The 13,852-nt window shown below is 53.5% G+C and overlaps 1 protein-coding gene across 1 annotated transcript in view; it reads right to left on the reverse strand.

Annotated features, from left to right (window-relative positions):
• GRIK3 (glutamate ionotropic receptor kainate type subunit 3) overlaps positions 1-13,852 on the reverse strand; it is a 112,268-nt gene that overhangs the window by 31,351 nt on the left and 67,065 nt on the right. The window contains exon 11 of the mRNA XM_044419473.1: positions 2,626-2,849. Within this exon, the coding sequence (XP_044275408.1) occupies positions 2,626-2,849 (224 nt within the window). The remainder of the gene's footprint in view (positions 1-2,625; positions 2,850-13,852) is intronic.

Consider the following 13,852-nt stretch of genomic DNA (forward strand, 5'->3'; position numbering starts at 1 on the left):
CTATTGTTTTCTTCTATTTCTTTGCACTGTTCATTTAAGAAGGCCTTCTTATCTCTTCTAGCTATTCTCTGGAATTCCGCATTCAATTGAGTGTATCTTTCCCTTTCTCCCTTGCCTTTCGCTTCCCTTCTTTCCTCAGCTATTTGTAAAGCTTCCTCAGACAGCCATTTTGCTTTCTTGCATTTCTTTTTCTTTGGGATGGTTTTAGTTGCTACCTCTTGTACAATGTTGCGAACCTCCATCCATAGTTCTTCAGGCATTCTGTCTGTCAGATCTAATTCCTTAAATCTGTTTGTCACCTCTATTGTATGGGATATGATTTAGGTCATACCAGAGTGGCCTAGTGCCTTTCCCTACTTTCTTCAATTTAAGCCTAAATTTTGCAACGAGAAGCTCATGATCTGAGCCACAGTCAGCTCCTGGTCTAGTTTTTACTGACTGTATAGAGCTTCTCCATCTTTGGCTGCAGAGCACATAGTCAATCTGATTCCTGTGTTGACCATCTGGTGATGTCCATGTGTAGAGTTGTCTCTTGGGTTGTTGGATAAGAGTGTTTGCTATGAGCATCGTATTCTCTTGACAAAATTCTGCCAACCTTTGGCCTGCTTCATTTTGTACTCCAAGGCCAAAATTGCCTTTATTTTGGTTATCTTTTGTTTTCCTATTTTAGCATTCCAATCCCCCGTGATAATAAGGGCATCATTTTTGGGTGTTAATTCTAGAAGGTAGCATTCTCTGTGTGGATAACATCCAAGACCATGCCATGTTCCGGCTTGATAGTTTGTTGAACATCTACTCACGAAGACATGGACATATGAATGTTTACTCAGAGAGCCGTCCAGATGACCAGGACCCTGTGCAAAGACCAAGTTCTCAGGCAAAGTTGAGATTCCCCATATGGGACGAAGAAGAAGCAGAAGACCAAGTCGGTGAGGATATGGAGAATCAGCGGACTTGTAGTTGTGGCTTGGCCTGAAGTCGACTGCCGGTCCTGCTGTTGCTGGCGAGGACAAGCTGGTGGCCATGGGTGCTCGTATGGTGGAATGCAGTCCCATGGATATCCAGGTCCATAGTGTGAAAATGGTGGTGGCATCCAATATGGGTTTCTTCCAGACCAATGGCTCTTTGGTTCAAAGGCACTGAAGGAATGCCGTGTTGAACTCAGTGGAGTGATTGCCAAGGGCAACTCATACGGACATGGAGGGCGCTGTATTTTTCGGTCCACTTGTGGACTAGTTGTCTGTCGAGTGGTGATTCTGGTGGTGAACAGGCTGGGGAATCACGAATCTCGCCTCAGAAATCGAGGTGGGTAGAGCTGTCCCTGGTTGCTGGGCATCCGAGCGAGTTGGTGTTCTCAGGCTCAACCATACCATGGCCCTTGGAATGGAGTTCCTGTTGGTACCAATAAGGAAGTGGTTCTGTCTCTTGGGGAACCTCTACAACTCGCTGAGTGGCGTGTGAATGATGCTTTCTACTTTTTCTCAGGTTTTTCCTCTCTTTTGTCTCCAGATGTTTTCTTTCCTTCTTGTTTTTCTTGGGAGATTGAGAAGGTTTTGCTGCCTCAGCAGAGCCCTTCGATGTTGATGGAGGGGCTGCTGGAGGACACTGCTTCTGGGGCAGGAAATGTGACTGCTCCCTCAGCAGAAACGTCTTTGAAGGCCGCCGTGGCTCTGCCCCAAAGGTCCTCAGGTGGCTATCTAAGCAATTTCTAGCTTGTTTTGCAACGGCCTGGCCACGGGGGCATTTGCTGACGCGGTGCCCCCACCCCCAGCATCCCAGGCTGTCTTGCAATGGCACTGGCGCTCCGCAGGGAGCGCATTTTCTAAAGGCAGGACACTGCGCCAGCGAGGGAGTAAAGAGAGAGAACTAAGTGGAGGCAAGAAGCCAAGAAAAAGATAGAACATTTTTTTATTACTATTGTGAGGGGAGTTTGAAAAAAGGGAGAGGGGAAAAGGGGAGTGTTTGAAAGGAAGAAGTGTGAAGGAAGACAACTAGAGAGAGAAAAGCTGAGGGAGCTGGAGTTCTACAAGAGAGTAGTGAGAGAATCGTGAGAGACCCAAGGGGGCACAGTGAGCAGTGGTCAAAAGTGGACTGGTGAAGGGTGGGAGCCCCACCTACTTATACTGGGGGAGGGGCAGGACTCCCACCAGAAACCGTCGGGCCGAGTCTTCCTGAAATGAGGCACGGTGCAGGCCCGGCACTCACGTGTGTGTGATGCACAGAGACCATGAAGGACAAGGAATGTTGTGGGATCTTGGGGGCAGGAGGAAGTACAGCAGGAAGCCACTTGCTGAAGGGAACTGCCCTGTGACCCCCAGAGGGGCATAAGGGAAAATGGGGAGGGGGAAATGGGCAACACAGCTGGTTTGCGGCAACCCCCTCCCTTCCAGTCTGAGGCCATGCAGGAGGAACTATGGAGAGCCCACCCGTCAGGGCACTTCCCAGGGAGATGCTATGTTCTCGCCTCCCTCTGACTCCGGCCCGGGAGGAGCCAGCCAGACGCCACCCAGGGATGGTCGGTCAAGGAGGATCCACAACGTGGGTGCGTGCAAGAGGTCTCAGCCCCAGAGCTGGGGGCTCCCGGGGGAAGGCGCCCATCAGGCCTCACCCGCACTTGGTCCTTACCTGGCAATCACAAAGAGCACACAGCTCACTCCAAGGTAGGCGAGAAGGATGTACATCCAGATGTCAGGAGACAGGGGGTTGAGGAAGGAGAAGACGCTGGGGCTGGTGCCATTGGCCTTCCGGTAAAGAATGCTGATCCCCAAAGTCATGAAGGGCTTGGAGAAGTCGATGGCTTTCTCCCGGACATGGGTGATGGTAAGCGGCGCCACAGCCAAGTCAGCTTTCTGCAGAGCAGGTGTGGCAAGAAGGGAGGGGAGGGAGGGGAGGGGAGGGGAGAGCAGCTGTTAGGAATGAAGAAGGGAGAGGAGGACAGAGGAGGAAGCTCGATGGGGTCTCTCTGATACAACCTTTTCCCTGTAAGACTGTTCCAGAAACAGCTCTGGAGGAAAGTCTGTTATCCAGCAGAGCTGCAGAAGAGCGGGGGGAACGCAGTGCAGAGATGCGGAGTGTTCCTGGCCGCAGCTGCGGCGCAGGCTCGAGCAGGGCACCTCTGCGCATTTTAGCCGGAGCTGCCGACGGACACAAGACGGCCTCCTCTCTGCTGCCCAGGACCACCTCACGTGCGTTCCCAGCCCGTGCCGTGCCATTAGCCGGCACTGCCCCATAGCCAAGCAGAGCAGGCTAGCTCAGCCCAAGTGGCTTATGATCCACAATGCCACTCGCTCCCATCCATCACCCTGAGAAAACACCCTCTCGTCCCTTTCTGTGCTAGAGTGGGACCATTTTGAACACAGTCTGGTTCTCCGCAGAAGAGACACGGCAAGGTGGAAAATTCCGAGGACTAGTTTAAGCCAGCTAAAAAGGAAGAGGTTGAGGAGGCCAGAGTTCACTAAATGGGTTTAAATAAGAGGGCGGGCACTTCCGGAAAAGCTTCTCAACCAAAAAGGAACATATGATAGGAACGATGTTCCTCTCTGTGATGGTGAGCCATAATGTATGTCTTAAGCCACTTACAATACTTGCTTTTATGATTTAATGTATTTTAGTAAGATTTATGGGGGAAATATAGTTTAAACAGTAGCTTTGTAGGTACATGATCACTATGTCAACATTTTTGTTTTGCTTTGCATTGCATTGTCCGCTGCCCAGTGAGGCCGATGAGCTAATGGGGTGGTTCGTAAGTGCAGCAGTGGTAGCAACCGCAACCAGCTGCAGACTGCAGTCGACGCTTTCAGTCTGACAAGCGCCGCTCCTTCCAGCAGCTTTCCCATAAATTGGTTTATTGGGCTATTGAGTAGAAGGAATGTAAACTGCAGCTTTTGGGGACAGTGGTTTAATTTTATTTATTGCTTCTTAATATTTATTGCTTTTGTTTTGAAATTTTGTCATCGGTGTTTCATGGAGGGGCCTTGAGAGGCTTTTACCTTGAAATTTTGGCCTGCAATATTCTTAAAAATGAATACCAAATAAAGTATACTGTAATTACCGGGGGCAAAAAGGATCCATTTCCTCACTCCTGCCAGCCTGCAGACATGGGCCAACCGGGGAGAGGGGGGTGCAGGGGCGAACGGCTGGCTGGGAGCCCGGCATCGGAGGGAGCACTCCAGACTCCTTGACCCCAGCAATCGGTCCTCGCCGATGGACGTCTGGAGAGGGACGGGGCGCAGCTCACCAGTAAGGGGAAAGCCATTTCGGGAATGCTCTAGCGGCCTTCGTCCCGAGAGCCTCAAATTGATCCTGAGGGTGGGGGGCATCAGGGCCCGACGGCCTGGCCAAGGGACAGGATCGGGGCTGCAGGGGCTGGCGGGGCTACCACACTGAGTGTTTCTGCTGTGCCAGGGAGGCCCGGAGGGAGGGGGCGGCTGGGGGAGCCAGGCAAGGGGCTTGCAGGAAAGAGCTGTGACGCATGTGCGCCAACGCCAGGGATGTGGGAAACGAGCAGGGGGAGCTCGCGGCTTGTATTCTTGCCAAAGCAGGTTGGGGGAGATCTCTCTGGGGTGGTTGAGGTTGGAGTTATGGGGGCACAGACTGGAGCCACTCCCTTGCAAGTTGAGGAGTTCCTCAGGGCTCTGGGTGTTATGAAGGAACCAGAGTCTGATGTACACCCAAGTGTACGTCAGGAATTGGCGGGGCTACTCTCACATCTGTTGGCCTTCATTTTTGAGGCTTCATGGAAATCAGGAGAAGTACTGGAGGCCTGGAGGGAGGCGTCAGTGGTCCCAGGCTTCAGAAAGGGTAGCAGAGGGGACAAGGGGAATTACAGGCCAGTTAGCCTACCATCCATTCTGGGAAAGAGGATGGAAAAGCTCGTAATAAGGAAAGCTCTAGAAACCCTAGATGGGGGGCAGGGGTTGGCAGCCATGAAAAATTGCTTCCACAAAAATAGGTCCTCTCAGACAAACCTTGTAGAACTCTATGACATTTCAAGGTGGCTAGACAGAGGGAACGGGGTGCGTGTGGTTTACTTGCAATTCAGCAGGGCAACAGGCAAGGTCCCACGTGATGCCCTGGTTGAGAAATTGATGAACTTCGGGATAGACCAATGCACTGCCCAGTGGATTAGGGCATGGTGATGGACCGCAAAGAGAGGGTGACAATCAGTGGGGAATCAACAGGATGGCAGCCAGTGACAAGCAGGGTCCCTCAGAGCTCAGTTCTGGGGCCAATTCTGTTCAAATTCTTTATCAGTGACTTGGAGGAGGTGATAACTAGTTTGCTGACCAAATTCGCAAATGATACCAAAGTAGAGGTGGTGGCCCCAACTGGGGAGCAGGTACTCGAGAGCCAAAAGGATCTGGACAGGCTGTGGAAATGGGCAGGGGATGTCAGGATAGCATTCAGTGTGGATAATTGCATGGTCTTGCACTTGGGAATAGGTGTCACAGGTAAAGGAAGGGGGACAAAAGCAGGTCGAACATGAGCCAGCGGTGGGACACGGAAGAAAGCGAGCACCAGCCTTGAATGCACAGTCAGAGGCATGGCTTCCAGACTAAGAAACGCGTTGGTGCTGCTCTGTAAGACTCTGGTGTGCCCACAACTGGAGTACCGTGTCCAGTTCTGGGCTCCGCATTACAAGAGGGACATCACAAGGTTGGAATCAGTGCAGCCCAGGGTCACAAGGATGATTGCAGGCTTGGGGGGTTGTATATGAGATGAGTTGAGGGAGCTGGGTCTTTTCAGCCCGGAGGAGACTCGGGGGGGGGGGTCTTATAGTGACATACATGTATGTGAAGAGGTGTCACACAGGACATGGTTGTGAACTGTTCTCCCCTGGGGTGGAAGACCGAATGTGATCCACTGCAGCAAAGCCCAAGGAACTGTGTTCCAGGCTGATGTCAGGAAGTCCTTCCTGATGTTTAGGACCCCAGGAGATGGAATGGGCTTCCAAGGGAGGCGGTGGAGGCCCCATCACTGAGGATGTTCAAGGAAAGACTGGACATGTTGGGGGTTGCATGAGGGAGGCTGGCTGGAGCTGGGGATCAGACTAGATGGCCCTTCTGACTTCCTATGTTCCTATGTTTGGGGTGTCCAATGAGAACTCACAACTTGGCCCTGATGTGGGTGAGACCTGGATACCTATCAGGGTGACTCTATACCTTAGCAAGAAAACAGAATCTAGGGAGCACTCAGGATGTATTGAACAGTAACATGAATTCTTCAACGTTCACAGCTCAGTTCATGCAGCTCCCGGTCTCATTTGCAATTTTTGGTTGTTGTTGTTGTCTGTTTGAATGGGCAAGGTTTGCACTTCTCCCATTTCCTAAATTAAGAAAATTATTTTTAACTGTGTATTTTTCAAGATACACTTAAAATCATTCATTTTAAAAATGATACCTTCATTAATGTGTTTAATTGTATAAATGTATATTTTTAAGGTGCATATTTTGGGAACATAGGCATAAGTTTGGATTTGGAAACATTTTTGGAGAACATGCTGCAATTCCCATGCTGCAAACAGGCATTTTTGGATGAATTGCTGATTGGTAGAAAATTCTCAGGCATCCCTAATTCTGGTTTTAACTTCTCTGAAAACAGCCACCTGGAGAACACTTTGCATCAGCAGCCGCAGCACTCAAATATGATTGTTTATATGCTCACCTCGTCCTCTGTTTTCACTAAATCAATGCAATCTGTCTTTTCTTTTCTCCTCTCTTTATACTATGCAGCCGTGGATATGCCAAATTTAGATTTGGACAAGAGAGGCACAAATCGAAAAGAAAGGGAATTGGCATGCCAAACCCACTTTTCCAAATGTACTGACAAAGGGGCTCTCCGAAGAGATACATCAGTCCTCAGCGAGATTTTCCTGTAAATGAACTTGGAGAACCTTCCTGCTGTGATTCTTTTCCTCCCAGTCAGACATGCAGCAGAATCAGTCAGTGGCCAAGTTGCTTGCTGCACTGCCTTGCCTTGCCTCTGAAGCGAGCGATGCTCCACCGTCAGCTGCAAGAACATTTCCAAGCCAGGTGGCCATCAGGACATAATTCATGGGGATTTACTGTCAATAAATGCCTGTTTATTGTGAAAGCACTAAATCAGCTATCAAATCATCCCCCAGCGACAGAGATTATGCCTGAGCAACCATTATCAGTGGCTCCCTCCAACATTTGTGCGCCTAATACCAGGTGGAAATCATGGCAGCCCAGAGAAGAGAAGAACTGTTACGGGTGCAAAGGCAGGAGCAAAATATCATTACTAAGGAGAGTGGGGTTCTTAGTGCAGCCACATTTAACACAAGCTTCTTCTGCAGTGGGAGGGCTGTAAAATGAAGCTAGCTGAAAACGAAAAGAAACACGAAGCATGCTTCATTATGGATTATGAAGAAGTAACAATGAATGAACTAACCTAAGACATGCATCGTCCCGAGATGCGACAGCAACTCCTATAGTAAAAGCAACTGACGCATGGCCAGAACCAAGCATCAGCTGCTGGGGGTGTTGATGCCAGGCTGCAGACATACCGGGCCAGGCCCACCAAGGCCAGGAAAAGGTGCACGTCAGCCAAATATGGGTGATGATCGGCCCCAGTGGCCTCACTGCCTTTATAGGGTTCAAGCCTTAAAGGCAACCTGCGTGGCTGGATGGCTGGACAGATGGAGGCTTCACTCATGTGGATGGTAAAAATGATGGGGACAAGGGGGAACCCTGTGGCACCACAACGGTTATGCTTAAGAAACTGAACGTCCTCTCTCTTTTAGACTACAGCTCCCCTCAGCCAATGATCAATGCAACGTAGTGTGTGTTCTAGTTCAAAAAGTCTAGAGGCCCCAGAGTGGCCCATCCCCGCACAAAGCATTGACCACGAGCCTGCTGGGATCATCTTCTGGAGTGACCCACCAGGAAGGACCAGGGTGACCATTAATGGTGCCTTGGAAGATAGCCTGGCAGGTGATCGAGGAGGAGGCCATGTCCCCTGCCCCAAAGGCTGCCAAGTAGCTCCTTGGGAAGGGAAGGGAAGGGGAGGGGAGGGGAGGGAAGGGGAGGGGCCGGGAGGGGAGGGGAGGGGTCCCTGTGGATTCTACTCTGCAAGCCAAAATGGCTATGGAGGCAGTGCACGTCCCCATTTCAAAGGCCAAGAGCCAGCGCTGCCTGAAGCTGTTCCCGAGGTGCTGCTTCTTCCCCACCGAAAGCGGTACCTATTTATCCGCGCACATTACAAGCTTTCAAACTGCCAGGCTGGCAGAAGATGAGGCAGCGGGGGCTCACCCTGTTGTGGGGCATCAAACTGCTGACCTTTCATGTGGCAGCTCAGCGGTTTAACCAGAGAAGCCAGAGGAAAATTACTCTGGACAGGCCATGGACACGGAAACCGGAGAGCACAGCACCGGTGAGGCGCCTGCGCCCAGCACCCACACATTTGCATGTGCGTGCACACTGCCCGGAAGTGCTGGCAGGCACGGGAGGCACGCTGCCCGTTCAGCGGGGTGGCTGGCGCGCTGCGCTCCTCGGCCTGGCAGAGGGGCTTTCCCTGGCCTCTGCCCTTTCCCTCTGAGCAAGCGCAGGCCTGGAGGTTGCGGGAATCTCGGGGGGGGGGGGGCTTCAGCGGAGGGTGCAGCAGCCACATGGAGGCCTGCACGCCAGAGGGTCTCCCTCTCTGCAGCAAACAGAGGGCGCCACAGGAGAACCCGGCCGGGCATGGCAGTCCCTTCCATCTTGCGGGCACAGGAACAGGCAAGACCCGAGGGAGGGCTTCTGATCTGGAGCACAAGCAAAGCTTCCCGAGATGCAACATGTTGCTGAAGAGCGGAGTGCCGGCGAGGGCCGCTTCGGTTTGGATCTGCGTGGGGCTTTTCAGTGGGGAGAGTGGCCTGCGACGGGATCGGGAGCGAGGCGTGCGCCCGTCATGGCAGAGGGGCGCCTCCTGAGCTCCTTGGAGCAGCCCTTCCACGGGCTGGGCAGGCGGGGAAGGGAGCCTCAGCCCAGGACCGTGCTGGGGCCACTCCTGCCGCCCTGCGGGAGGCAGGCTTGTGCACAAGGCCTCCCAGAAAGGCGTCTTGCCCCAAGGCCACCTGGCCTGTGGCCAGCCTTGCCCGTATCACAGAGCAGGAGGCAAGGAGAGCCCTCGCCACCCCAGCATGCCCATCCTGACAAGCAGCCGGCAGCTCCTCCAGATCGCAGGGGCACATCGAGGGAAGGGCGCATGGCTTGCAAGGTGGGGGCTCAGCTTTCTTTGCCAGTGGAAGAGCAGGCGCTGCTTGCACGAGACGCCAAGCGTGCTGGGCCTGTGCGGCTTTTGGATCGCAGGGTCCAGCCTGAAGTGCGGCTGTGCTTCTGTGCGCATCTCTGAGCCTCGTTGAAATGGGAGTCGCTGTTAGGAATGCCAGGAATTTATTCATTCATTTATTTAAAAGATTTGTATGCTGCCCATTACTGTAGTCTCTGGACGGCTTACAACATAATTGCGGTCTTCTGAAAGCAAGACGAGCTGCAAAAGGGGCGGGAAAGCCCTTCCTCTGGAGCAGAGCTCCCAGAACTCCCTGCACGGAAATGGCGGCAACGGAAGAGGCTGCAGTGCATGTAGCCGCCAGCCTGCCGCACCCCATCTGCTGACCGCTCTGGCGCAAGGGTGGGGGTATCCGCTCTTGGAGGGTCTGGGTCTCCTCCCAACATAACACAACAGGAGAGAGCAGCTGTACAGGCAGAGGAGAGGAGGGGAGTGCAGCGCAGCGCAGCGCTCCTCGGGGACAGCCTGGCCCTCCAGGATGCAAGCGGCGACGGGGCCAAAGGGCCTGGAAGCCCAGGCCCTCTGGTCTGGAGGGCGTGCATCTGCTGGCCAGGAATGCCTTCTCCCTGCCCACTTCACACAGGCGCCTCTCTGTCCCTCCCTCCAGCTCTTAAGTGGGACAGGTGCCTGGCTCCAAGGCGAAGTGTGAATCGGCAGCCTTGAAGCCCCTTCCTGGATTCCAGCCCTGGAGGCAGAAGCCCAGCCCCTTTTTTCCTATCTCCCCATTTTCTTGGCTGGCGCAGGCAGCCAGCAGTGGGAACTCCACAGGAGCATCTTTTGGAGGGGTAGCAGGCCATAGCTCTAAAAGATTGCACCCAGAATGCTCTCCCACGAGACAGTACCAGGAAGTGCCCAAGGCCCCATCACAGGCGCTGCTGGGCTTCAGACTGCCTGAGCTCAGAAGAGGACCGTAGCCGGAGGAGGCATGTTTCGAACGCGGTGCCCAGCCGACGCTCCAGCCTGCTCCCACGAGGCTTCCCTGCCTGCCCTGGGTGCTAATGCAAGCCCGAGATGAATGCGCCACCCCACCAGCCCTGCTGGCTGGCCAGTCCTGAGTGCTGCCCGGGCAGCAAGCCAAGGGCCAGGAACCCCGGGAAATGTTGCTTGCTCAGCACTTCCATCGGGCAGGAACGGGGAGGGTGGGGGGGGGGGGATTCACAGGGCGTGGAGTGGCCGGGATGACTGGTGCGAGAAAGTCCAGTTTGATTCCGACTTGCTTGGAGTAAGCGGAGAGACACCACGATTCTGCGGAGACCAAGGCCAGCGCTTTCTGGTCTGAGCTGGGCCAGAGAGAATCTCAGGGAGGTGCTCTGCACTTCACCCCCCCTTTCCCAGTTCTGCAATCCAGGCTTGCAACTTTCATCTGCTTAAAATGTTGTTTTATTCTTGGACGTAGCCCGATTCTGGCAAATTGGACGCTGAAGCTGGGAGCACGGGATACTGTGCATGTATAATTCCCCCACTTAAACGTGATTAATCACTCGTTAAGGGAAATAAGCCAGCTGTGAATGCACAAGCCTCCCCCACTGCACACACCTTCGCAGGCCTCTCCCATCCGCACTCGGAGACCAATTATGCCATTAATTATTTTGTTCGGTTTTACGGGTTCAGTTTGAGGAGGTCTCCAAACGGAAATGTGCATGGAGAGCCCTTCAGGGGGAGGGAAGATTCGGCTTCTTTCTCCGTGACGGCATTCCTGGGTGCACTATCAGAGCAACAGGTGAACGGTGCTGCTCCAGAGCCTCCCGGGACCCATTGCGTGGTGCACCCTGGGCTACTCGCTGGGCGGCCGAGTGAGAAGCGGGTGGCAGAGGTCCTTTTCATGAAGAGTGTTAAAGGGACCCGTTTTCCATAGGCAACGGAGGCGAACCAGGTCCTTTGGTTTTGAGGTCACTTGTACTTTGCAAAAAGGGATTTCCACACTGTGCTACAACGTGTTTCCGCAACGGCTCCCATGGACGGCCGTGGCAAATCCCACTGCAGCTGCCCTGGCCAGACTCCGGGTGGCTTCAGGTCTGCGTGCCTGTCTGCGTTCTGCCAGTGATACGGCGGGCAACCCGGAGCAATGCCATTTGCCGTTTCAATTAAACTGGAACCCACAGAGCACGGCGGGAGCGTAATGAACGAATGCTGGTGGGGAACTCCGAGCAACTCGGACACAAAGTTGCGCTCAGCAGGCGGCTGGGGCCGGAGGCCTTGCGAGGAGGGCAGCTGTGCTCCAGCGGCCCTTTCACGGCCCCTTGGAGTAGCCTCTCTCCTAGAAAGCGACTTTTCACTGGCAGCTTGTGGAAAAGAGCCCGCACACATGCCCGGGCAGGAACTAGATGCAGGCCCAGCCGCTGCTTCAGTGCAGGCGACAGCGGGAGGGCGGGCTCAGGTGCCGCCCAAGCCTGCATTGCCCAGGTGCTTCCGCGCAGCAAGATCCCACACGGCTGCAGCACTTGCCGCCCACGTGCCACACAGAGATCTGAGCGACAGCAGCTGCCATGGGAATCCAGCGGAGGACCGACTCGGTCTTGAGAGGGCAGAGATGCAGAGTATCGCTCCTGCACCGATCGGGATTATACTGCGTGGAAGAGCGTTTCTTCCGTGCAGCAAGGGGCCGTGGTGAGAGAGGGTCAGAGAAGGACGGGAAAGAGCAGGGTTTCAGTCCAGTCACGCAGACGCTCCCTCAGCTTAGCCGACCTCAGAGGGCTCTTCTGACAACAGAATGGGACTTGGAGGCCTGTGCATGCCGCTCCGGGTTCCCCGGAGGAATGCTGCAAGCAAAATGCAGAAGAACAAGTGGGTGCACCCACTGCCACCGCTTGCTGTGTCGCGACCCAGAACTGAAAGAGGTTTCCCTGCATCGTTACCACTTGACGGTGCCAGAAGCCTAACACTGCAAAGCATTTCAGTGGTGGCCCAAACGTTAAGCACGCCAAGCCCAGCTGGCACTTGTTGGGTACAAAAGTCTCCATGCCCCGCGGGCATACTGGGTGGGAGCAGCATTGGCAGGAAGCAAGAGCTGTGAGCTGTTGACTCCGTGCCTCCGGATCCTGCCATGCTTGGCCACTCTTCTTGGCAAAACCGCTTCAGCTCTGTCCGGCTGAACATGGACTGCTGGAGTACAGAGACGGAGATCTGGCTTTGTGTGGACCATGCTAAGACATTCGGGCCTTTGTTTTGCAACCACACCAGTGTCGCTTCACCTGCATGTTCAGGGTCGCCATCCTGCTGGAGTCCCAGAAGATGCCGAGTCACCAGCCCGCCTGACCATGGGCTCCTCTGGCCTGCTGCCGCACACCATGTTCCTAGGAAAGGCCAGAAACCTCAGCTTCGGTCTCAGCGGCCAGAGCAGCTTTTGCACATGGTTGCTTGTCTCCCACATGCCTTTTTGCAAACTCCCCATGTGCTTCATTGTGGGTTTGGTGCTCCATGGAATATTCATACCATGGAATCATAGAATAGTGGAGTTGGAAGGGGCCATGAAGGCGATCTAGTCCAGCCCCCTGCTGCTGCAGGACACCAAGTCACACCATCCCACTCAGAGGGCTGCCCAGTTTCACCTTGAATATCCCCAGTGTGGGAGAGCCCCCCACCTCTCTAGGCAGCTGGTTCCACTGTCGTATTGCTCCGACAGTGAGGAAGTTTTCCTGAGTCCAGCCTGAATCAGTGTTGTGCCAACTTGAATTGATTATTCTGTGTCCTACACTCTGGGATCAGCAAGAAGAGATCTCGACATTCCTCTTTGGGACAGCCTTTGAGGTCCTTATAGAGGGATACAATGTTCCCTCTCAGTCTTCTCTGCTCAAGGCTGAACATGCCCAGTTCTCCCAGTCTCTCCTCACAGGGCAGCGTTTCCAAACCCTGGATCATTTTTGTCCCCCTCCGCTGGACCCTTTCTAATTTTACTGCAACTTTCTTAAATCTCAGTGCCCAGAACTGGACACAGTATTCCAGGTGAGGTCTGACTAGTGAGGAGCATAGAGGGACTACACCTTGTGATTTGGAAGTAATACTTCTGTGAATGCATCCCAAAACAGCATTTGCCCTTGTGGCGGCTGCATTGCATTGTTGGCTCATGTTTAGCCTGTTGTCCACAATTACTCCCAGATCTTTTTCTTTTCCAGTCCTGTTGAGCCACGTATTCCCCATCTGGTATCGATGCCTTTGGGTTCTTTTTCGTAGGTGCAGGACTTGGCGCTTGTCCTTACTGAACCTCATTCTGTTGCTTTCAGCCCAGCGCTCAAGTTTATTCAGATTGCCCAATGTTAAACTGTTCATTACTATTACGATCACAAGTTAGAATATCATTAATTACAGAAAAATAAGGTTTTTTATTTTTAGTTGAGTATTTGGGCAAACATTCCAAGATGAAACTGCATCCCTCAACAAATAAGTGCCGACCGTATTTTGGTGCATTGCTTTTAACACCCCAACCCTGACTGGTGCTGCTGCACAATTTCATCCCAGAGCAGCTCGACAGCATCTTTATGGCGCCGCCCGCTTCGATCTGTTCCCCAGCCAACCCTGAGGCCCTCCAGAAGAGGCACATTTCACCAGATCCTGCAGCACTGGAGCT

Source organism: Varanus komodoensis, unplaced genomic scaffold, assembly GCF_004798865.1.
Source record: "Varanus komodoensis strain SLA01 unplaced genomic scaffold, ASM479886v1 scaffold103, whole genome shotgun sequence".
In the NCBI taxonomy this organism is placed as follows: domain Eukaryota; kingdom Metazoa; phylum Chordata; class Lepidosauria; order Squamata; family Varanidae; genus Varanus; species Varanus komodoensis.